Raw genomic sequence first — 25,891 nt, 5'->3', positions numbered from 1 at the left:
CTCTCCAATATCCGAGGACCTAGTTAGATGTGCTTTGGATTCCCCGTCTATCAGTGATTCAATTCTATTTTGGACCGGTTTTTCTTTTGCCTGCCACGCAAGCAGTCTCCCTGTGTATTCGCTCTCCTCGTATGTCTTTTGTAGGTATGGCGTGTTCGTTGTGTCTCCTAATTGATAGTAATATTCCTGCATTTCCAATTTCGCTAATAGCAGCTCTTATTTTAATGCTGGGTCTCGGTTTTTATTGTACTCTCTATTTGTGTGTTCAAGCCGTAACTCAATCTGGAGTCTTTTTTCCCTTTTTGCCCTTTGTAGGGGGATTTCTTTAGACGTAATAATCCCTCGTAGTGTAGCCTTAAAGGCATCCCATACTATATCTACCAGGGCAGTATCTGTGTTGCTAGTAAAAAAGCTACTAATTTAATTTGCTACCTCTGTGCACCAGTCCTCTCTTTCTAAGTTGATTTTATTGAAATACCACCTCCCAGGTGCTCCTTCCGGCCCAATCCCGGCTATTACCATTTTGACTAGTGCTTGGTCTGAGAAGGCATTAGGAATGTATATGTGCCTGCTCATTGTAAGAACATGCGAAACCAGGAAGAAATCTATATTAGAAGCTGTGTTATATTTTGCCGAGAAGCATGAGAAAGCATATTTCCCTGGGTTCCAGAGACACCATGTATCTACCAGTCCAGATCCCTTTTACAACTGGCCACTGCAATAGCCACCAGAGGCTTATTTTGTTTCCGTGCACTCTTAGAAGAATCAACCGATGGGTCCTGGAGGAAGCTAAAATCGCCCCCCATATGATAGGGCCAGGGATGCTGGAGAGGGCCTGTTTGAGCTGAAGTAGCGGGAGAGGTTTATCGAGAACTGGCGCGTAGATTATGGCTAAAGTGAGATTTATCGGATTCAAACTTCTATGCACAAAACCCCATCTTCCCCCTGGGTCCGTCTGCGTGACTTTTGCTTGAAATTGTACATGCTTACCTACAGATATTCCCAACCCCTGATGCGTACACCCAGCGTTTGATGAACAATGGAAGCCTGCCCAGTTCTGAAGAATCTTACTTGCATCCATTGAGCTCTTTAAGTGAGTTTCTTGTAGAAGTATAGCATCTGGATTGTAACTTCTAAACCAGCTTCCTATTGCCTGGGCTTTGCGTTTATTGTTCAGTCCATTGGCATTAAAAGAAAGTATTGCAAAATCTTTTCTGCCCATTACCTACAAGTAATTATGCTAAAAAATGACTCACGTTTTTCTAGGAACCCATCCTTGTGCACATACCCTCCCCGGTTTCTCAAAAAAGTGCCGTGTGTATGCATAACTGTTTAAGAATCCTTCCAGGTAAGTGCCACATTTACAAAAATAGAGCCTGTGCAAAGTTGAAGTATACCTAAAATATATAAAAATATTTGTGCCTAGACTCAAGTCTTGAAAGAATTCCCTGCAGACGGGGATCGTGTTAAACTTTACAGAGGGGCCATGGTAATCGAAAAGAGCATCTAAAATATATAAGCTGACTTGTGCTCTTGAAAACAGGACTATAATCATATGGGCTTTCAGTCTATAGTAAAGTTGTTGCGTACAGTAGCCGCCTCTCATTATAGTTAAGTTACATCCATTTGAATACTCTAGCAGCTGTAATTCTAGAGTGCCCCAAAGTACATAAAGTGACTTGTGCTATATAAGCAGATAATGTAAACACAGGCATTAAGCTGAATATCATAGCAGCTGAGATTCCAAAGTGCGTCAGAGATGCATAAAGTGACTTGTGCTATGTAAAAAATTATTTTAAACACAGGCAATCTAAAGTGCTATAAAGGCAAGTGCTATAGGCACAGACGTCCATTTAGATACCATAGCAGCCGTAGTTCTAAAGTGCATCTAGAATACATAAAGTGACTTGTGCTATATAGGCAGATAATGTAAACACAGACATTCAGTTGAATATTGTAGCAGCTGAAATCCCAAAGTGCGTCAAGGATACATAAAGTGACTTGTGCTATGTAAACAAATATTGTAATCACAGGCAAACAGTTATTTTCCCTAGCAGCTGTAGTTCTAAAATAGATCTAAAGTGCATAAAATGGCTTATAATATTGTAAGCAGATACTGTGAACCCCAAATGTAAATATGTCAACTCGAAATTGAGCCTATGCGTCTTAGATTGATCCATCTCGCATGACTTTTAAGCACTCATAATCAAACTCTCTTTTTTAAAACATTGCCTCACCCCCACCACCTTTCCCTCTACCACCTCCCCTGAAAGACGGAATTACCCACCATTCCCTCTTTCCCCTCCTTTTTTCTGGATGCCATTTTGTTGCATCTTTTGCACCCTCTGATTCGTCCCCTTCCTACCTCTTATCCAATGCTATTTAAACAAACTTTTACAAGCGCAATGAAATTAGTGACTAAGCTTTGCCATAACCATTTGACTTTCTTAATTTTATCCCCTTTAAGGCAGAAGCAGAGTCTCACTCCCATTCATCTGTCAGTTTTGATAGCAGTTATTGAGCTTCCTGGACACCTGCAAAAATGGAATATGCTACTTACCAGTATGCATCTGTTCTTGGCATGTAGAGCTGCAGATCTACACACTTGTGCATAGATCGCCATCTGGTGTTGGGCCCGGATGTTTGCAGTTTGTTTTTCCTCTTGGAATGTCTTTGGAAGTCACGAGGTCGGTGACTCCTCCTTTGGATCGTATTGCGCATGGGCTTCGGCTCCATCCTCAGATTGTTTTTCGCCAGCAGGGAAAGATGGAGCGTAGTATTAACAGTGAAGATGCCCATGTGTGTGCTATCTAAATAAGATAAACTGGAACAGATAAAGGTAGCCGGGGAGGCGGGTGGGCGTGTGTAGATCTGCAGCTCTACATGCCAAGAACAGATGCATACTGGTAAGTAACATATTCCGTTCGAGGCATATGAGCTGCAGATCACACACTTGTGCATAGATTATATAGCAGTACCCACCGTTAGTGGCGACCACCCGTATCTGTTGCAGTAGTTTGAAATAATGTTTTGAGTACAGCCTGGCCCACACTAGCTTGTTGCTTAGTTTGCACATCTACACAATAGTGTTTGGTGAAAGTGTGCGGTGTTGACCATGTAGCTGCTTTGCAGATATCATCTAATGGGATGTTGCCTAAGAATGCCATGGAAGCACCTATTTTTCGTGTAGAATGGGCTTTCGGGGGAATGGATAGCGTTCGCTTTGCTTTATGGTAGCAGATTTGAATGCATTTTACAATCCACCTAGCTATCCCCGATTTTGAGATGGGGTTACCTTTGTGTGGTGGAGAGAAACAAACAAACAGTTGTTTCGTCTTACGGAAAGACTGTGTTCTCTGAATGTAGTAGAGTAAGGCTCGTTTCACATCCAGTGTGTGAAGAGCCCTTTCTGCAACTGTCTGTGGTTGCGAGAAAAATACTGGTAGTTCTACTGTTTGGTTTAGGTGAAAGGGAGAAATGACTTTAGGGAGGAATTTTGGGTTGGTACGGAGAACAACTTTGTTATGGTGCATTTGGAGAAAGGGTTCTTGGATGGTAAGTGCTTGTATTTCACTGACCCTTCTAAGGGAAGTGATGGCTACAAGAAAAGCGGTTTTCCATGTTAGGAACTGTAGTTCGCATTTATGGAGAGGTTCGAAGGGAGGCCCCATTAGCCTTGTGAGAACGATATTTAAGTTCCACACAGGTGAGGGTGGCACTCTGAGGGGAATTATTCTTTTAAGGCCTTCCATGAAGGCTTTAATGGCAGGTACTCTGAAGAGTGAGAGATGTTGCCTGTTTTGAAGGTAAGCCGCAATAGCTGCGAGGTGTAGTCTAATGGACGTATAGGCTAGATTGCACCTTTGTAGGTGGAGTAAGTAGCCTATTATGTGTTGAATGGACACGTCCAGTGGATTGATGCTGTTGTTATGGCAATAAACAACAAAACGTTTCCACTTGGCAGCGTAGCACGCTCTAGTGGTAGGTCTTCTAGCTTCTGTGATGACATTCATACAGTCAGGGGGAAGATTTTGGTACCCGAATTCTAAGATTTCAAGAGCCAGATCGCAAGGTTGAGCTGCGCTGGGTCCGGGTGTTTGATCTCTCCATGGTTCTGGGTTAAGAGGTGTGGAGAGAGGTGTAGTTTTTGGTGTGGCACTACAGATAGTTACAGCAGTGTGGTATACCATGGTTGTCTGGCCCACGTTGGAGCTACTAGGATTATTGTGAGGGAGTGTTGTAGTTTGCGCACCACTAGTGGAATGAGTGGGAGAGGCGGAAAAGCGCACGCAAATTTGCCTGACCAGTTCATCCATATCGCATTTCCTTTGGACAATGGGTGTGGGTATCTGGCGGCGAAGCTTGGGCATTTGGCGTTTTCGTGGGTGGCGAAGAGGTCTATCTGTGGATGCCCCCACATTTGAAAGTATGGGTGAAGAACTTACGGGTGAAGCTCCCACTCGTGGATCTGTTGTGTCTGTCTGCTGAGCAGATCTGCCACTGTGTTTTGGACTCCTGGGACATGCTGAGCTAGGAGAAAGATTTTCTGGGGTATCGCCCATCTCCATATGCTCTGTGCTAGGTGAGAGAGCTGTGGAGAGTGTGTGCCGCCTTGTTTTTGGATATAATACATGGCTGTCATGTTGTCTGTTCGGATCAGGACTGCCTTGCCTGAAATTTGAGTTTGGAAAGGTTTTAGGGCTAAGAAGATTGCTAGTAACTCCAGATGGTTGATATGGAGTAACTTTTGTTGAGGTGTCCACTTGCCCTGTGTGGTGAGATGTAATAGATGAGCTCCCCAGCTGGAGAGCGATGCATCCGTTGTCAGTACTATTTGAGGAAACGGGTCCAGGAACGGTCGACCTTTGGAAAGGTTTGTGGTGTTCCACCACTGCAGAGAGCGATGGGTGCGACCGTCTACCAACACCAGATCTGTTAATTGACCCAGGGTCTGGTTCCATTGGCGCGCTAAGCACTCTTGGAGAGGACGCATCTGGAGTCTTGCGTGAGGCACTATGAAGATGCAAGAGGCCATCATCCCTATTAGTTGCATAAACACTCGAGCTGGAAGGGAGTGTTGTAGTGCGAATTTTGCGCGTAGAGCCTGAATGCTTGCAATCCTGGCCGGATTGGGGTAGGCTAGTGCTCTTGAGGTGTCTATGGTGGCACCAAGGTATTGTTTTATGTGGGATGGTTGGAGATGGGACTACTGGTGGTTTACTGTGAAGCCCAGCTGATGGAGTAATTGAATGGTGGTAGATGTGTGTTGAACACACTGATTGTACGACCCGGCTTTTATTAGCCAGTCGTCTATGTATGGGAAGACGTGGATGTGTTATTCTTCGTATATGTGCTGCTACCACTGCTAGGCACTTGGTGAATACCCTTGGCGCTGTTGTGACTCCGAACGGGAGCACCTTGAATTGGAAGTGTTGTCCGTCCACTACAAATCTGAGGTTTTTGCGGTGAGCTTTGTGCACCGGAATGTGAAAATACGCGTCTTTTAGATCTAGGGTGGTCAAAAAGTCATTTTGGGAGAGGAGCGGAAGTACCTGCTGAAGCGTTACCATATGAAAATGTTCGGAGTGTATGTACGTGTTTAGGGGCCGGAGATCTAGGATGGGCCGCAGAGTCTCGTCCCTTTTTGGTATGAGAAAATATAGGGAGTAGACTCCCATGTTTTGTTGGTTGGTAGGAACGGGTTCTATTGCCTGTTTTTGTAGGAGGGAGACTACCTCCTGCTTTAGGAGTATTAAATGTTCTTGTGACATTGGGCGCTGTTTGGTTGGAATGTTTGGGGGGGGTAGATATTAGTTCTAGGCAGTAGCCTGATTGAATTATTTGTGTCACCCATTTGTCTGAGGTGATGGTCGCCCGGACGGGAAGGAAATGTTGGAGTCTGCCCCCGACCGGAGTGGAATGGTCTGGGGGGAGTGGGGGGGGGAAGTCATTGGGTAGGCGTTGTGGCAGAGCGAGCGTTGTTTGTTTTGCCTCTGCCTTTATTATTGTTACCCCTATAGCCGCCTCTTTGATAACCCCTCGTGAAGGTGGACTGAGAGGGGGATTTGTACGAGGTGGACGCGGTATCTGAAGAGTAGCCTCTAGATGTACTGCAAAAGGAAGAGCGGCGAAAGGAGCGTCTAGGAGGGTGTGACTGTAAGGCTCCCATGGACTTCGCCGTATCTGTATCTTTCTTCATTTTTTCTAGGGCCTCATCTACCTTTGGGCCAAATAGATGTTCCTGGTCAAAGGGATGGTTAAGGATGGAGGCTTGTACCTCCGGTTTAAACCCTGATATTCTCAGCCAAGCATGGCGACGGAGGAGGACGCTTGCATTGATGGCCCTGTGTAGGAAGGTGGATATCTGACTATGGTTACCCCCAAATTTTTTGCCTAGTGTCGAGCTGGTTTTTCGACTTAGTTGGCCTGAGATCCTGCCATTTAGGATCTCAGCCTCAGGACTCCATGTACCCTAGGTACTTAACCAATTGGATTTGGATCACCCTGTGAGCCCCTGTACCAGTGTACACTAGGTACCCAGGGCATTGGTGTATCTAAGACCTACCAGGGGCTGAAGCATGTATTATGCCACCCCAGGCCTGGCCTAGCAATTTGACACAACTGGCTGATCACTCAGCTGGGGTAAGTTGGTGTAACCACCTCTTACTTAGGTGTAGTATACCTATACCTAACCTTAAATGGGACACATGTTAACCTCTAAGTCACTCCTACGGCAGGCCTTAACAATCCTGAAGGCAGAGTGCTTGGTTCCATGTGAGATGGTGCTCTGGCATGAGCTGAGCCTGTCTGCAGTGGTCGGAACAACTTCCTTCTACCGTTTCCAGATATCGTCATACCATATACTCTTAAGTGCATTATGAACCTCGCGGTTAAATGCTATCTTTGGTTTGGCTTTATCAAAACATGTCGAGTAAGGTGTCATACGAATTGGAATACTAACCGCTCGCCAATTCTGGCGTCGGGGTTAGCAATCCACCCTTCTAGAGGGACACGACATGTACAGTACCTGAAACCCGGGTAAAATCAGACATAGCCTCAGCTCCACAAAATGGACGCTGCCACCACAGACACAAGTCTGCCCTCCTGCTGCTGGGAGTCCTTCCAGCTTGGGAGACGTGGACAAAGGGTTTCCTGCCAGGGGAGGTGCGAGCACCACCCCAGACAGGATTTTGTGTATTGGTCAGGTAGGGCTTGAATGGAATCAGACATGCCTGAGGCTCACAAGCAGCCTCGGTGCATATGCCAGTTCAAACCGGTCCTGGGGCACACCAGCCCCGGACCTGGGGCGAGCTGGACAAAGGATTGGGGGTGTAACCACCCCCCTTCCTGGTCCCACCCTTAGGGAGGGACCTAGCAGGTAGTCCGGCCCCTAGAATCCGCTTAAAGGTAGGAGCTGTGTCCTAAGACTTCAGACATCCTGGAATCAACTTAACTACAAGAAGAAGACGGGAACTTCGACGCTCTGCTGCACAGAGGACAGAAGGAAATCTCCCCTATGGTCAGGGAGTGACCATCTTGCTAACGCAAGCACCAACCAGCTACTCGACGTCTGCTTTGCCGCCGCCTCCTGCCGGAGCCCGAGCCCAGAGCCCGACAAGACCTGGACCTCCAGACCTCTCACAGCCCGATCCACAGTCCCTGCAAAGAAGGAACCCGTGGAGGCACCGAGACACGTGGAGCCAGCCATCTTGAAAGACCGACGACAAGCTGCAAGCGCGACAACAGAGGCTCCCTCCAGGTTGTGCTTTGGGTCCTGAGAAGCCCAACATCCGAGCAGCATCTGCACCAAAGGTGAGCCCTCCAGCATCTCCACGATCTGCGTGGGGCCCCTCTGCACTTTGCATCTCGACGCGCCTGCCCGGTCCCTGGCCCGTTGGCTAGTGGCCATTTTGGCGACGAACCTTGAAAACTACGACGCTGGTCTGGTTGCTCCAGACTGGCCCCAGCTGCTCTCCAAAGGAGCAGCCCCTCTGACCATGCTGGTCAGAATAATCAGCTTTCTTCATTCTTCACGACTTCTGCTTTTGCCAAGGCTTGTTTGCTTCCTTCGAGTCGCCGACACCGCCGACAGCGAGAGCCTGCGTGGGACAGCTCGTGAACCGACTCCTGGACGTCGTCGACCTTCAGGGACCACGTGGCTGCGGAGACAAGCTACACCTCATCACCTGTTTGCACCCGACACCGCCTGGTACCTACCTGGTGCCACGCCGGTCACTGGCTAGTGACTGTGAACACTGTCCCCTCTGCTTTCAGGTCTTCTACAACTCCGATCCACCCTTGGATCCACCGCATCTCTTCTGGACCGACCGCCTGCAGCATCTTTGTCATCAGGCTCCATTGAATCGATAGACGAAACCCGACGCACTTCGAGACCTATGCACCCGCTTCCTGTGGGTGAGGTAAAGCTGGCACTCCGGTGCCCAAGTGTAGAGTAACATCTCTAGTGTCTGTGTTTTAAGTCTTAAGTTCGTAGTCTATCCAGAAGACCCTTCTAGCAGTAACTTTTGAACTTTTACGCACCCATTGAAAACCTATGGGAGCCCGCGTGTAACTTTCCTCACTGCACACGCAACCCGTGGACCTCCTGGTCACTAACTGAAGTTAGCTCCTTGTAGGCCTAGCGATTCTAGAGGCCCTAGGCCTTTTCCCCTCCCTGTTCGTGGTACTTATACCACTATTTTAGTATATGGTTTGATCGGCCACCAGGGCCTATCCATATAAAGTGCAACTTCTGTATATTGTAATACTTTCTTGTTTAACGATTTGTGTTCCTGTGCTCATAGAGTGTCTAGGGGATACTTTGAGTAATAAATACATATATATTCTGAATATATATCTGTGTGGTGTCCTTTCATTGGTATAAAAGGGGGTTACATATGGTAAAACAGCTTGCTTAACACGCTTTAACGAGTTTAGCCTCAAAGACTGCTTAGCCTACGCTACCACTAGGGCAGCTAGTCCGAAAAGGTTGACTTACAACCACACCATAAGGGTTGCTTGGCATGGTACAAGGTGGTCACTTTAACTAGTAAACAGCATATACCAGGCCAACTTCTCACACCCTGGAAGCTGTGTCTGCTGTGTCTGCTGCATCTAAGGCACAGCGTATAGAGGTGTTTGTGATAGTCTTACCCTCTTGAATTAGTTCGTTGGCCCTAGCTTTATATTTCTCAGGGAGGTGGTGCATTATGCTCTCTAACTCCTCATAATGTGCCCTGTCGTATCTGGCCAATAGGGCTTGAGTATTTGCGATACGCCACATATTGGCTGCTTGTGACGCAGTGCGTTTCCCTGATGCATCCATTAGCTTTGACTCTTTGTCAGGTGGTGGTGCTTCGCCTGGCAATTTTCCCTTTTACGTGCAGTGGATACAACCAGAGAGTCTAGTGGCGCTGGCCCTCTGATGTAGGAGGGATCTGTAGGGGCAGCTTTGTATTTTTTCTCGATGCGCGGGTTAATGACCCTGGCTCTAACTGGGTCCTTAAAAACCTCTGGCGCATGCTTTACCACTCCTTTAAGCATAGGTAATATGGAGGTAGACCTGTGTGTGGTGTCGAACGTGTCGAGGAGGAAATCTTCCTCCACGGGGAGGAGGTGGGGAAGGTAGCAAAGTCCTTCCTTTTTGGAGGCGGAGGTGGAGCAGGCTTCTCCAAATGTCTCTTTTTGGAAGAAAGTGTCAAATGTCCAGTTTTTGGATCCTTGGTGAGTGTTTTCTGCAAGGGATCCGGTGTAAATAAGTCCGGTGAGGCTGGTCTGTCCGTCGGCGCCGAAGGAATCGGGGCCGTTGGCTTTTTAGGCTTTTCTGTGCTGGTTCTTTGTTTGGAACCTGGTTTGAGAACCTACGGACGCTTGGTCAGCGCCGAGATGGATTTCGACCTCGAAGTGTCGGTGCCGGTGGCCTTGTGTGCTTTGGTCGGCACCAAAGGTGTTGTCGGTGCCGAAGAGCTGGGTTTCGACCCCGAGTGCTTCGGTGCGGAGCTCAGTGTCGATATGGGGATCGGCTTCTTGTTCGGCGCCGAAGCATGTTTATCGGTGCCGGGAGTAGGCTGGCTTCTTCACCGGGCCCGAAGGTGAGGTGTTGGAAACAGTGTCCTTGGTCTTGCCTAGGCCCGGAGGCGAAGGCGTGACCGGAGCCTTTTTCGGTGCCGGCAGGGATGTGGGGGGGGGGGGGATCAGTACTCACGACCCTCTGCGCCGGGGTGATGTCCTCCACATCCGAGTCGTCGGCCTTGGAAGCGCTGACGAGTCCCTCTTCGGTGTACTGCTCTGGAGCGTCGATGCCTTCTCCGAAGATGTCGTCCGGAATCGTCGTCGAGGAGTGCGCCATAGTTCTTCTGGCTCTTCGGTCCCGAATAGTCTTTTTGGACCGGAAGGTCTTACACGCCGGACAGTCTCGACCCTCGTGTTCAGGGGAGAGGCAGAGATTGCATACCTCGTGGAGATCAGTGTGGGGGAATTTGGACCCACATCGAGGGCACTTTTTAAATGGAGTCCTTTCCATTAGCCAGGACCGAAGCTTGGAGAGGCCCGAAGGCCGCCGTCGACGACTGGAACTGAAGGTCCGTGCCGATGAGAATGCGCGTTGAGTGGGGGAGATCGCGATCGAAACAATCCAGCGGTTTAAGGTGAGGATTGCGCGTCGACCGTCGAACTGGAAGCTGTTCAGAACCGGAGCGCGAAGATCACATCCGAGCCCGATGGCGGAAAAAAACAATCTGAGGATGGAGCCGAAGCCCATGCGCAATACGATCCAAAGGAGGAGTCACCGACTTCGTGACTTCCAAAGACTTTCCAAGAGGAAAAACAAACTGCAAACATCCGGGCCCAACACCAGATGGCGATCTATGCACACGTGTGTAATCTGCAGCTCATATGCCTCGAACATAGCATTTACCTTTAGCTAATACTTTAAGTTTAGATTGTTGGACTATCGGAGCCTGTGCACCTCTTCTTTTAAACAGGTCGATCATTTTAACAAAGTATTTATGCCTCCGTGCTGAGGCTGCAGACATATCAGAAAATATTTTGAATTGAGGGGTTTCTGTGGTGAAGGAGGATCTCCTTGCTATTGCCGTACTTAGTATTTTTTCCTTAACTCTAAAATCTGCAAAATTAAGTAGTATTGTCCGTTGAAATTTAGCATTCGATTGTCTGTGCTGGGACTCTTTGGGATCTTGTGATCGTAAGGTTCCCTTCTAGTTGCGGCATTACTTTCCTCAGCAGTGAGTCAGCCCATTTAGTCACCTCTGCGCCTTCACATCCTTCCGGGATTCCCACTAGGTGGAGGTTTGAACGCCTATTATAATTTTCTAAATCCTGGAGCTTTGATTCCATCGGACTCTTACTTTTGCTCAGAACTAGCACATCCTGCTGTATGGCAGATAATTTGCCCTCTAGGTCAGAGATGTGGCTCTCTGCCTCGTCTAGCCTTTTCAGTGCACTAGAGGAGATTTCTTTCAATCTGGCCAGTCTTTCGTGCAATTGGGCGATCTCTGAAACCTGGGATTTTTTCAAATCTTTAATTTCATTCAGTATGGTTAGTGGCATTCTTTGTATTGATGATTCTCCGCTCTTATCTCCCTCCAGAGTTTTTTTCACCAGCGCCATCACGTTTTCGGTGCTTTCTTCAATTTCGCTATTTATTTCCCATGGGATCCTGTCTGACCGCTGAGTAGCTTTGGAGGGGTGTAAATCTAGGTTATCCTTTCCTTGCAGGTGTACTAATCTAACCTTCTCTGCCACGAGGGGAAGCACCGTCAATCTGGGGCGAAGTCCGTGGTCTTAGTTGTGATCTGATTCTTCTGATGTTTATTGAAGAGAGGGTATTGCTTAGAACCAGGCGGTACATCATCATTTATGTTCTGCGCCCCCAAGCTCCTATCTTGATCCCTACCATTCCTTATCTCTGGGCGTGGGTTAGATGAATAATTACCAGCACCTTCCTCAATTTCTAAGTCTGACGTGCTCTCGGCATCTGATGGGTCGTCTGGCTCGGATTGCACATTTTTATTTTCTCTTTCAACTAACGCTTTAGCTTTCATTTCCATCCTTTGCTGCTGTGTGTTTCTCTGGCCTCTTCGTACCCCTCTAGGAGCTGGGAAGGGGGTATCCTGATCTGGAATTTTGATGGTTTCCTTTTTTGCCACCTTGTGTTGCTTTGTGCGTATTCTCTCGCCCCCTCCTTACAAAGGAGAGACGGAGCAGAATCTCAGATGGTACCCCCCCACACTTTTCTCTGCCCTAGGGCTCTTGTGACCGTGTAGCAGGGGTCCCCTCCTTCCCCACTCTAACCTAGCCGTAGCGGAAAATAGAGGGCAGCAGTAGGGCACAAGCAGGGCTCATGGTGTACCATAATCACAGGCCATCTTAAGCCACAAGAAACATCCTCTCATCACTTGCCACAGCGGGATAAATAGATATACCAATGGGATCAGTAGAAACTGTGCAGAGACTGTAGGGAGGGTCTAGCAGTCCTACGCAGTCCTGTTAGCTCTGGGGGCGCCAATAGTCCTGTAAGGGAGATTAAAATATCAAGCCTCACGCAGCCTTAGTATGCCATGAGGGAAGGACATCCATGAGCTACAGGGGGAGAGGCATATCAGGTCTGGTATACCGTATGGAGTTTGTCAAAACTACTTTACCCCCCACCGCCTGGCTTACTCGTTTCAAAGATGCTTTAAAGCGGCTTCTTACTCCTTTATCATCCTGCCTACCGATGCCTCCAGGCGCTGTCCTCACCCTCACAGGGCTCACAAGGTTTGCACGCCACCGTCTGTATTCATTGTCCTCTCGTCTGTGGTGCCTCGGAAGGTGATTCGAAGGGAGGCTTAACCTATGAATGCTGTCGTCCTCATGTGCAGTCTTCAGACAACTGCGCCGTCATCGCGTAGAGAAAACAAAACCCCCAAATATTTGCAGTGCAAAATGCGCTCAGCTCCACTCAATGTGGAAGCTCTCAATTTTCAGATCAGCTCTCTCTTACGATCACTATCGGCGTTCTCCGCTTCGGTGTCCGGCATCGGCGTCGACGTGATGCGGTGCGAGAAGCAGGAAGTGGGCTGGGTAGGGAGAGAGCCGGGACGCTAGCGGCTACGTCTCTGGTGGCAATCATCTTCCATTAGTTGGACCTGGCAAGAATTGTGGAGGACCGTCGAATGATTAAGCTGGAAATTGTCAGAACTTTGGGAACAGACTTTGGCTTTGTTGTAAGAATTCCTTTGTTGACCTCTTGCTTGTAGCAAAAAACACCCGCTTGCGAATCTACCGCTGTTTGGCTAAAAGTTCCACTTAAAAAAACACAACAACGTGACTTTCCTTCTAAACCTTATTAGATTATCCAATAAATTTTAAGAAAATCACAGACTTTCTTAGAAGCGGGCCTTCGATATGACTCTCACTGAAATGTTTAAAACAATGTTGCTTATTTTGTACTCATACCAATTGTTGCATAGTTGTTATTAATGAATTTTCTGAATGTTATAAATGCCTGTCCTTGATCTTTTCTGCACAATATCTTTTACCAATTTATTGGGATTTAGGATTTCAAAATCCTGTGGAGTACCCAGATCTACCTTTCATCATTTGGTATGGGAGTGTCCTCAAATGGTAGCATACTTCGAGCAAGTTCTACACAGGTCACACACAAAAGCTAGTAGGATAGAGTAATCCTCTCTCAAGAGCAAGTTGACAATTTGCAGGAAGGCATTTCAGCAGTCCAGGATCATCACAAGGGGTGGTGCAGCTGCGCCTACTCTAGATAGGGCCACAAACCTCAATTGAAAACATATGGGAAAAAACATAGTAGAATGGAGATAACAGGGTCTAATCATTACCCTGTGATTTCAGTCTCAGCACTAGAGGTTCTTTACAACCACTGAGGTCCATGTTTTGTCCTGTGGGGAGAGGTGGAGGTATGGCTCTTTCTATGAAACGCTATTCTGCAATATGTGCACCCTGTCATATGGATGGTGCTGTAGTCTGTTTTCCTCCTCCTGTTCAAACATTTACAAAGCCAATCATTCAACAGCAAAAACAGAGTTAACACACAGGTAGGTAGGCAGGCACAAAGGTAGAAGGGATGATTTGGGGAGAACAGGGACAGAAAATGAAGTGTTTGTTTTGGGAGGACATAGATGATGCCACTTCAGTGTAAATTCAGTGTAAATTGTATATTAATGTGACAGTCATCACTGGGCCAATATACAGGTGCCGCAAATAAAAATATGCAAATAATATACATAGTGCAACATGCTAGTGTCCAATTGTGCCTAAGCACACCTTTATTTGTGTGTGCAATTGTCATAGGTAATGAGTTAAATTGCTAGGTACAAACATCTATGTCACAGATTTGAACAAGTCAGAGCCAGTCAACTTTTCATCCTTCCAATGACAAAAAGTATTTTTGGGTTAGAGGGCCTCACCAAAATGTTTTGCCCTGGGACCCAGAAAAATTTGCGACCGCACTGCTGCTGCCACTGGCCCTTGTGATGTATAAAATAAAGTGTGGAACCACCCCCTCCAGGGGCCATGATGAATAATCAAAAGCTGCAGAAATCATATAGTTCCATGTCAGGAGAAACGCTAAGCTCCTGTAAGTTTTGAGGGGTTGAAAGGAATTCATGCAGGCCCCAATGTTCCTACAGAATGACAAGACTCACTGAAAAATCTATTCACCTTTCTGGAGAGGGTATGGATTCACGAAAAAAAGTTCTTTCTGAGTCCAGTCATTACTGATGGGCCCACTAACCTTTGTTCTATACCAGTTGCGATATGTATAATGATAAATTTGATTTGATTTATATGTTTATATAGCGCACTGAATCCCCCTCGAGAGGGTATCTCAGCGCTCTGGATTTGCAGAGAAGCATTAGTCGGGGTATTAGTCTATAAACAGGGCAGTTTTCAGGATTTTCCTGAACTTCCAGTGGTCTGGGCATTGTCTTAAGGCGAGGGGAAGTTGATTCCAGATGAGAGGAGCCAGGTAGGAAAAAGCTTTTTCCTCCCGTTCTTGTTTTTTTTATCTTGGGAATAGTTAGGAGCGATTTGTAGCTGGAGCGCAGAGTCCGGTGAGGGATGTAATGATGGAGTCTCTCCGCCAGATAGGAGGGGCCAGTGCCCCAAACCGCTTTGTGTGTTAGGCAACATATCTTGAATTTCACGCGTTGTCGAATGGGCAACCAGTGTAGTTGATGAAGGAGAGGTAGCGAGGCAGATCTGTAGGGCGCATTTAGGACCAAGCGAGCGGTGGTGTTCTGTATCATCTGTAAGCGGTCTAATGAGGACTCATTGGCTGCGATCAGGAGGGCATTGCAGTAATCTAGCTTACTCAGTACCAGGGTCTGCGTCAGGGTCTTTCTAGTAGTGTCGGGGAGATAGGGGAATGCTTTTCTTAGAAGGCTCAGGATGTGGAAGCATGAGCCCACTGTATGAGAGACATGTTTCTTCATAGAGAGAGTCGGTTCAAGGAGAACTCCGAGGTTCTGGACAGTGGTCGCCGGGGTAGGGGGGCGCCTAATTCCAGGGGCCACCATTGAGGAGTCCACAGGAGAGGGGCATCACCGAAGAGCAGAATTTCCGTCTTTCCGGCATTCAGCTGGAGGAAATTACTTTCCATCCAGCGGGATATGGCCAGCAAGCTGGTGGAAAATGTGGATTGAGCTGTCTGAGAGGTTTTGTTAAAAGAGAAAGTGGGATGTGTGTCGTCCGCGTAGGATATTGGGACGAATCCGTGGTGTCTCAGTAAGGTGGCCAAGGGAGCTACGTAGATGTTGAACATAGTCGGGCTTAAGCATGAACCCTGTGGCACCCCCTTGGAGAGGTCTTGCGGTTTAGACCGGAAAGGGCCGAGGTTGATAGTCTGGGAGCGCTTGGAGAGGAAGTTGGTCATCCATTTTAGGGCCGTCCCCCCGATTCCTGCCTCCCTAATTCTCGTGAGCAAAGTCTGGTGGTCGACCGTATCGAACGCAGCCGAAAGGTCTAATAGCACAAGAAGGGTGGACTGGTTCTGGTCTAAGGTACACCTGATGTTATCGGTGACGGCCACTAGGGCTGATTCCATGCTGTATTTTGGACGAAAGCCCGATTGGGCCGGGTCCAAGTAGCCAGTTGCTTCGATATGGTCGGAGAGGTGTTTATTTACGTGTTTTTCCAGGACTTTGCTCAGGTAAGGGAGGAGGGAGATGGGGCGGAGGTTTGAGAGAATTTCCATAGGGAGGTTTTTTTTTTTCCGGCTGGGGATGATCTGAGCGGCCTTCCAGGAGGGAGGTAAGTGCCCTTCCTCTAGTGATTGGTTTAGTATGGAGCAGACTGAAGGGGAAAGTTGTTTAGCTAAAGATTTCATGATCTTGGCGGGTATAACATCCAGAGGGGAGCCGGATTTTATGTTAATCATTATGGATTCAGTGTCCTCCTGTGTAAGAGGGGGGAAATTCTGTAGGATGGTCGAATGCGATGGGCAGTAGCGAGGAATGTCTGATACAGTATCCGAGCAGGGGAACTGCTTAGAGGCGATGATATTGTTGTAGATGTTGTCAATTTTCTGTATGAAATGGTTACTTATTTTATCGCACAGTGTTTGAGAGGGAGCTTCTTCTGTCTCGCAGGCTATGGGATGGGTGAAAGTTTTTAGAATCTGGTACATAACTTTGGGGGTGTTTTTAGCTGAGCTAAGTTGAAGGGAAACGTGGAGTAATTGCCTACAATTGGTTGCATAGTCTTATTTCTGGTGACAAAATGCACTTGACATATGTTGCTGGCAATCGTCCATGATGTTATGTTAATTGATTATGTGTATGTTTGTATTTGCAAAAAATTATGAAAACGGTTTACCAAAACATTATTTGCAGCCCCTGCTTCTACCCCTCTAGCATATTTAAGGCTTTTGAATTACATTGGTAAGGAACACTGTAATTTAAAAGCCCTTCTAACCTCCATTTGTGAGCAAGCCCCTTAAGTGTGTGGGAGTTCAGCTCCCAGGTCCCTTGTACAATCCAGCACTACAAACTAAATTTCCCCATGGCACATATTGCAAATGAAGATGGACGTCGAAAAAGGGTTCCTGGGCTAAAAATGCTGGAGAGGGCTGTTAGGCTAAGAAAGGCCTAACAGTCTGAAGATCCATGTATCAAAATACTGTTTCATCTAATATTTTACCGTCATATGGGGACAAGAAGAAAGGGAAAAGCAAACAAACATGTTCCTGCCCATGTCATTGAAATCACAACTCCTGCAAATCCTGAATACCAGTGCCTGCTGACCAAGTATTGCCATTTTGTGTTTGCATGCATTGCAAACAGATTAAGTTGTGAAATACTTTAGATTATGAATAACGGTTATAAAATGTCCACTCAAAATAAATATGTGAGGCAATCCACCTGGGTACATTTCAAGCCTGACAAGTGTACCTGTAAAATTAAAACATCTATAATTGATCACAGCATTAATGTTTCTGTAAAAACCAAATTGGACTTTGGCCCCTTGTTTTCTGCCCATATTGTCCATCTTATTCCTCACTAAGAAATAGTACGAACAGGGCAAAAAGGGTTTGAGAGCAATTGATTAAGAGAATCAGTCAGTCTAGCAGCAAAAAGTTAAGGTAGGTTTACAGTACGATTTTCTTTGATTTTGGTTCCCTCTCCGAGTTGGTTCTCCTAAATTAATATGGCTGACTCAGCCTTTGGATCGCATTATCAAAGATTACTGTATTTCCATTGAAAATACTATGAAAGAGTGGTGGAGCATACGTTGAAAATGTCTACCGTTCTATACATTGTGACCACTGGTTATGGAGCGGAGCTGAACTCTGATATGTGGACAAATGGATAGGTGCAACCTCCCCTTCCTCCCCCCTTGCTTTGCGGCGCTGACACATTAGCACAGGCAGTCTGGTATTTTGAGTTAGTTGCTGGCTTGGTTTTACCAATCCTCTAGCATAGGTCATTTCTGCTGATTTATTGGGCTCAGATGTAGCCTATAAAGTTACGAAGAATTTCTAGACCAACAAATGTTACCAGGTCTAGAGCTTGGTTTGTGTTGTATGCCCCATTATTATTGTTCAGGATGCCACCCTGTATATATGCATGTGGAATCTGTACAGCACAAACCTAGTCAAAAGGCACTGCATTATTACTGTATAGTAATGTACAAAATATGTTCTGGGCAGCATAATCATACTTGTAAGATTCGCCTGAGAAGATCCATTGAAATGTACATTTTGGCAGTGAACTCAATATCTCTGGTTTGTGTGCTGTATGTTTTATTCTCCTTTAGACCCAGTTAGCCATGAAACTGTTGTAAGAAGGAAGCGCACTATAGATTAACAGAGTGTATGTTAAGTTCAAGGCAGTGACACTACTAGTATTATAAAACTCCGTTAAGGGAGTGGAGCAGGCACTGTTAGATACTTTTTTATAAGATGAAAGGTTTATAAAATTACTTAAAATACCCAGATTGAACTTTTCCCTGAAGCCTGTAAAGAAATTGAACAATTAAATTGCTGCGGCTAAAAAAGGGGTCTGGCAATGTAAAAAAGAGAGAACAATTTGGAAATAAAACTGTGGAAGTCCTTGCAATCCCTGCAATCAATGGATTACACAAAATCCATAAGTATAATAAACAACTTCAAATTGTGATGCAGAATATCTGGCAATGGTTCTGTTACTTTCTCACTTTTAAACTACTGCCATGATCTTGGGGAGGAAATAAAGTCCTATATGAAAAAACAAATTAAGTGTTGCCTTTAACGCAGCCTTTCAACTACTGGTAGCATTAGATATAAAACAGCAATACCCCAAAAACAAACATACCCAGTTGAATTTACAAACATGCCTAGAAAAATAGCAATATTTTTACTGCTGCTGAAATCATTAAGGAATGTGAACATACCATGGTACTGAACAATTACTTTTTTCAGAATGAATTGCTTTGTTTTGGACAGGTAAAGGGACGAGCATGAGGCCACATTTCCCCCGTATTGCCTACTTTGCAGTGTAACATTTTCAGTCATGGTTAATGCAGTCTACATCAATCATAGGAGAAGATATGTGAACAGAATTTCCATCTGGCAAGGTGATGAGATTTAACTTTCTAGTATGAACTAATGGCAGTGACTTAAATTTAAAGTTCACAGTTTCTTTTTGCAAAATTCATGTGAACATCACAATCAATGCTCAAAACTGAGTCCTAGCTGTGGGTTTGTTTCCCAAGACAACTGACAAGAAAATTATTATTAATTTCTTTAGTGTTCTTCCAAAACGTTTAAACGAGTGCTTGCCCTTTGAATAAGGTTCTTCCAGAAAGAAGTGTTGTGGGTTAAGAAGAAGTTTTTTGTTGTTGTCCTTGTATGCAGTAGTAGTGGTCCATAATTTGATTTCCTGAAATTCCTGCATTTTAAATTGTTAGCAGCGTTAATTAGATGGATTTTGAGGGTTGATGATTTTGAACGAGCAGGGTCACTCTTTCAATAGGTAGCGAGAAGCACTTGATTTTAGCACACTGAACAATATAGTGGCATTTTGCAGAAAGTATCTTCAGATGACTATCTGAGACCCGAGCTACAGGATTACTACCCATTTGTAACCCGACAACATGGTCCTTAACCATCATGAACATTTCAGTTACATCTGAAGAAGAATACTAACCTTAATGACAATACAGGAGCAACATGTATTCTTATCTGGTGTGTCAAACAATATGCCATACCTTCCCTCATTAATGAATTTGTCTTCAACTCCTCTGTATAACATAAAATTACACATATGCCAATTTCGGTTCACTACTGAGACAAAGTTGGTTCTTATTGGGAATAGGTCATTTACCTTGTTAACTTCAAGAAATCCATATACTTTACAGCCTTCATTTTTCTGTTCTTGCATTTTCTGGCTGAAGCCTTCTCTTCTACATTGCTCTATTGTATCTGGGTTTTTAAAAGCCCATCCTTTCCGCCTGTAGGCCTCACGAACATCATCACAAACATTACAGCAGCTGGGAAAAAAGATGTTTTAAATTGATATTTTAGAAGGAAAGGGTCTTAAACTTATTAAACAAACAATCAATGGACCAGCAAGGTGGAAGGCACATGATTGAGAGGTTTCCTCATTACACATTTTGACAGCTCTTTTGAGCACACAACAGGTTATTACTGAGAATCTTTGCCGGCATAAACTTTGTGAAGATAAGAGCTGTGAAACATAAGGCTTGCACAAATTCACCAACCAAGGTCAGAAAGGCTGTATAACGTAGCCTTGTCTCCTCTTGAATTTTCTTTTAAGCATATCCAGCACCCACCTTTCTCTCAGAACTCCAAAATTCAGTAAAACATGAGAGAATCAAGAGAATCTCCGGTAGATTTACAGATATTAAAACCAAGAAGAGAGGAAAATACCTTGTTTATTTCCCCCTACCTTTTCTCACAACTGCGAAAAGAGGCAAACCGCTTAAAATATGCTACTGTAGATGGATTGGAGAAGCGATGTGGTTGAATGTGAGAGGCAGAGAAATGGATTGTGGGGTACAAGGAGAAGGAAATGGGGAAAATGATGAGGTGGAGTCGGGGGAGATTTGGGGAGGAGGGAGGGAGGGTGGTAAAGAGACTGGGTGATGATTAATTTGAGCTTACACCTGCAAATCATTGACAACACATGAAAAGTCCAGTGAAAGCCACTTTATTTTTCTCATTGAGAAGCTCCAATTGCAACAGTTATGCCCAAATTTAGCTTGCTTAGCTCCTCATGCCTAAGACTGCAGCTCACTGATTTAGATAAAAAAGGCGGACACCTGTCCGTGGTTGCTTGTGCCCCCGTTTGTAGGAAATGTGGTCTAACAGTGCAAGGTGGACTGTTCCTACAGGTGCAGGACCAATGGTTGGTCCCTATCTATAGTGGCACAGTGAGCCAAAAGATGGACTGGAATGTGGCCCAGTGGCTGAGCTTAATTCAGGCATTCCACTGGCTTAAGTTTTGTTTTTATACACTGATATTCATAAAGTAAGCAGGAAACCTCAGACAAACTCTGCTCACACCACCAAGCCTCCAGAGGTCTTACACAATAGTTATCTGCAGCTTTTGTGGCTCTTCAAGATCAGAAAACAAGAGTGAGCATGGGGTTACACTAGGACCACTGGGTTCTACAGAACTATTGCTGGAGTTGGAAAGGATGTTAAAACATGGTGGGGAATGCATGCAGAGAGCTTAATGAAGAATTACCAAGAAACAAGAATTCCCATTTCACGGATAAGTTTTTTGGAGAAATCAAGGCAATCTAGTTCAATAGAGACATTAAGCAACATCCACATGGATGTGAAAAACAACTTAAGCTCTAACTTAACTGTAAAATCATCAGAGTAGTTTATGAAGGCAAATCCAAATGATTGCATTGGGGCAGGAAGAGTGTGCAAATAAACATTTTACAAAATACATAAGACTGACTGATGGGAAACTGACAATGCATTTATTTTGCTGTTGACTGACGTGGGGAGATGGACGGTGAGGGTGAAATATGCTGCCTCTTGTTGACAAGAAAAGATAATGCAGCAGATGACTGTGCCCCCAACCCTATATCACACAGCCAAGAAATGAAGGCGGTCAGAGTGGGCAGTTTCTATGGCTGCTGAAAGATTTAAAAGGAACGAAGTACTAATATCAGTTGTATCCACTAAAAGTAATAAACCATGTAGGTTGGGTAACAGGATAGATCAGTTCCTTCTCTCTGGCCTAGACCAGACAAAAGGAGGGTGCAAAAATAAGAGTGAATCTGGTTTAGTATAGACCTTGCTAACATCTCAAAGGGGCTTGTGACATTTTAAAATGGGGGGACAGTGCATTCACCAGGCTAAGAAACTAGGTTTTTTCCCTTTTCTTTAAGGACTGTCATTAAGAAATACATTTTTAAGACCGGAGCTATGCCTAGACCTGAGGAGTTATTGATGAAGTGCTGCTTTGCTGCTCTCGAAAAATTATTTGTTAACATGGATTTCTATGCGGAGGCTTGTAACACATTTTTCAGTGTAAATAGACTGGATTGTGGGAGAAAACAAAATATGTGGGAGGCCACGACCTTTCATGGCAGAAATGGGTGTGCAGCTTGATACTTAATTTTTTTCTACATAAAAGCTCCTATCGTAACAATCCTGTGAGGACTTAATAGTGTTGCCTAGCACATCACTGTTACAAAGTTCTTTTTGCAGACGTGAGATTTTACTCGGCGTGGGTATTCATTTTTGCATATCTAAATCATGCGATTTCTTTTTTTTTTTTTTTAACTCTTTTTATTTACCACAAATAAACTTGTTGGTCTTGTTACATTTGCACATATATATTGCACAGTGTTGCGGCTCCAGATTGATATACAGAAAGATCACTTCAAGGATAGTGGTATTCAAACATATAGCAGTCCATCAGCATTATAATGTAAGTGGTTCGTCAAGGGAAGGGAGCATGGGAGGTTTGCACAAATTCACCAGGTATTCATTCCATTTTGACCAGACCGCCACCCATTTCCTCGGGCACCCCCGTGCCGAATAAACTGTCTTCTCTTGCAGCATGCACCAGTCCATGTCCTTCTTCCATTCGCTAATCATTGGAGGTGTCCCCGCTCCCCACAGGCGTGCTATGTTTCTTAAATCATGTGATTTTAGTGGGATATTAATGTAACAATGACAATTACTCACCTTACCATAAGCTTATCATTTATGTTTTAATTCACTAGCAGCTATTATACACCGCGGGAACCAGAGGAGTGTGTTTAAGCTGGATTTTTTACTTCTGTCACTGACAGGATAACATTTCATACAGGTATCACTCAGTTATAAATGCAAAAACAACAATTGATGGACAGAATGCAGAACAATGTCATACATTTACCCCAGTACAGAGATCTGGGCCTAAATCCATCGTTTTTTTGCTCACCATGCCGTTCCAGTTAGAACCCAGCCATATGCAAATCAGTCTTGACCCTGTGCCTCATGGCTTGGCAGTTCGGGCTGGACTGTTCCCATGAGGCACAGGGTCAGACTGATTTGCATATGGCCATGTCTGAACTGGGGTGGCAGAGTGGGCTAAAGAACGGTGATGGATCAAACCCATATCTGTTGACTGGGTGTGAGTGTTTGATTGGTTCTGATGCTCTGTCCATCACCACCCCCTTTTGTTCCGCTTTGTTCGCCATAAGTTGGCAGGGTATGCTCAGACAGGAGTCCCTTGCTCACTTTGCCACTGGATTCAAGCAAGCCTGGCTGAAGACGGTTGAAATGCCAGAAACCGGTCCTAGGAAGCTTGTTTCCGGCCCAGGGAAGGCATGGCTTGGCAATTTCATACAGGTATCACTCAGTTATAAATGCAAAAACAACAATTGATGGACAGAATGCAGAACAATGTCATACATTCACCCCAGTACAGAGATCTGGGCCTAAATCCATCGTTTTTTTGCTCACCATGCCGTTCCCGTTTGAACCCAGCCATATGCAAATCAGTCTTGACCCTGTGCCTCATGGCTTGGCAGTTCCGGCTGGACTGTTCCCATGAGGCACAGGGTCAGACTGATTTGCATATGGCCATGTCTGAACTGGGGTGGCAGAGTGGGCTAAAGAACGGTGATGGATCAAACCCATATCTGTTGACTGGGTGTGAGTGTTTGATTGGTTCTGATGCTCCGTCCATCACCACCCCCTTTTGTACCGCTTTGTTCGCCATAAGTTGGCAGGGTATGCTCAGACGTGAGTCCCTTGCTCACTTTGCCACTGGATTCAAGCAAGCCTGGCGGAAGACGGTTGAAATGCCAGAAACCGGTCCTAGGAAGCTTGTTTCCGGTCCAGGGAAGGTATGGCTTGGCAGTTCAGGCTGGACTGTTCCCAGGAGGCACAGGGTCAGACTGATTTGCATATGGCCATGTCTGAACTGGGTGGCAGAGTGGGCTAAAGAACGGTGATGGATCAAAGCCAGATCTGTTGACTGGGTGTGAGTGTTTGATTGGTTCTGATGCTCCGTCCATCACCACCCCCTTTTGTACCGCATCACTCAGTTATATTCATCAAAATGGATTGTCAGATAACAGATTTATCTCTTACATCAGCCGTCACAGACATTAGAAACGAAACAAGATCTGCGTCATTTGAATCTTCTTCAGACTTGTCACAATAAATATTCTTCTATCATTATTATTCTTGATCTGTCCACTGCTTTTGACACGGTGAACCACTCTACTCCTATTTGTTCTCTTTCCGATCTTTATATCTATGTGACGGGGCTGAACTGGTTTTCTCCCTTCTACCCCCGCCCATTTCTTTCTCATTCCCATTTAGTTTCTTAGAAAGGTGACCTTTCTGCTTCATTAACTGTTCTTTACAGGCTTTTGTTTTTGGCCCTTTATTTTTTTTCACTGTAACCTATTCTGTTTTCTTTTCTTATTCATCGTTTAGGTTTAACTCCTTTCACAAATGTGCAAATTGATTTTTTCTTTTTCAGTTTTTCTGATTATCTTCTGGTTATCTTTGAGCCCATCTTTTTGCTTGTTTGTCTATATCGGATCAACAATTGGCAGTGACTCCTTTGCGATTCCTCTACGCAGCTATTTCTTTCTCTACATATGCTTGAAACCCTTGGGTTTGTGTTTTCACTCTGCTATGGTAAAGTCTTGTAACTTTCAGCTTCCTCGTTCATATTATCAAATCGTTCTTGCCATTTGCTTCTTTAAAACTTCTCTTGCTGACCATTTACCATTTCTCTTCAATATACGGAAATCTCACCCAAAAAAACTTTTTTCTCTCAAAAAACATGAAATGAAATACAATTTCCCTTTCTCGCACACCTATCTCATTCCTAACTGGCATTACTCACTATTAATCCATAACTGGTCAGGGGTAATCTGCCTTGTGCAAACTCACTGTTTCTACTATTCAACCTGTCATTTAATTCCTTATATTTCTTAAAGATTGATATGGGGAAAAGTGTAGTAAATAATTATTAAATAAGTAAGCAATCTTCCAGACTTTCAGTACTGACTAAATTTTGGAACAGGAAGCAAGGGACTGGTAAGTTAAGGTATTGTTGAACGGTGTGTACCGCAACAAGTCAAGTCACTCAACAACTGTGTCACTTTAGCGGCTTGACATCTTTTTTGAGGAGGCAACGTGGTTTCAGTTAATTTCTTTCTGCACAAACCCCGACGAACCTCGTACTAATAAAATAGCAGGTTTCGCTGAACTTTCATAGTCACATCTGCAAAACTGTGCCCAACCTCTGGCACTGGGCCGAAACATACACGATGAATCGAAAGTGGAATGACAAGGATGAACAAAATGGATCAAAAGTGATGTGCACGAAGGAAAGGATTATTCTCTTTATCTTCCTTCATTTGAACTTTCTTGTAAATTTGTTCGTTTTTTACAATAAAACAATACCATTTTTGAAACTGGGAAAAATAAGTGTGTTTCATTTCCCAGACACATGACAGCTCCACTCCGCGTCCCGAGTTGCGACTAGTGGATTTATATTGAGTCAGTAACATATGTTTAATAGGACCTCTACTTCATCGACCATTCAAGATTCCTGAATCAGTAACAAACCTAATGACTTGATATCTCTGTTAAGTTTGAAATTAATGTTTAACATGATTTTCTACAGAATAGATTTCAGGGTGGGTTGAAAGGTTTCAGTGTGGGTAACAGTAAAACAAGTGAAAGGGCAAGCAGAACAGTCAAAGGCAGAAACAAGTTCTTGTTGACAATTATTTTTAAATGATTTCGGGGAAATAGTGAAATTGATCCTCCATGAGCATTGGAGCATGCCCACTGGAGACATAAGCCAAAAGCCTCAACAAGTAGGCTCCAAAATACGCTTCAGTAAAGACACATAACTGGTGACTACAGTAAAGTCTGCAT

At 45.0% G+C, this 25,891-nt stretch overlaps 1 protein-coding gene across 1 annotated transcript in view; it reads right to left on the bottom strand.

Moving 5' to 3' along the window:
* ERGIC3 (ERGIC and golgi 3) overlaps positions 1-25,891 on the bottom strand; it is a 352,380-nt gene that overhangs the window by 226,498 nt on the left and 99,991 nt on the right. Inside the window, exon 6 of the mRNA XM_085619066.1 lies at positions 19,836-20,001. Within this exon, the coding sequence (XP_085475192.1) occupies positions 19,836-20,001 (166 nt within the window). The remainder of the gene's footprint in view (positions 1-19,835; positions 20,002-25,891) is intronic.

This window comes from Triturus cristatus, chromosome 7, assembly GCF_964204655.1.
Source record: "Triturus cristatus chromosome 7, aTriCri1.1, whole genome shotgun sequence".
Lineage (NCBI taxonomy): Eukaryota > Metazoa > Chordata > Amphibia > Caudata > Salamandridae > Triturus > Triturus cristatus.
The sequence above is the reverse complement of the archived record's forward strand: the minus strand, read 5'-3'. Positions and strand labels throughout refer to the sequence as shown.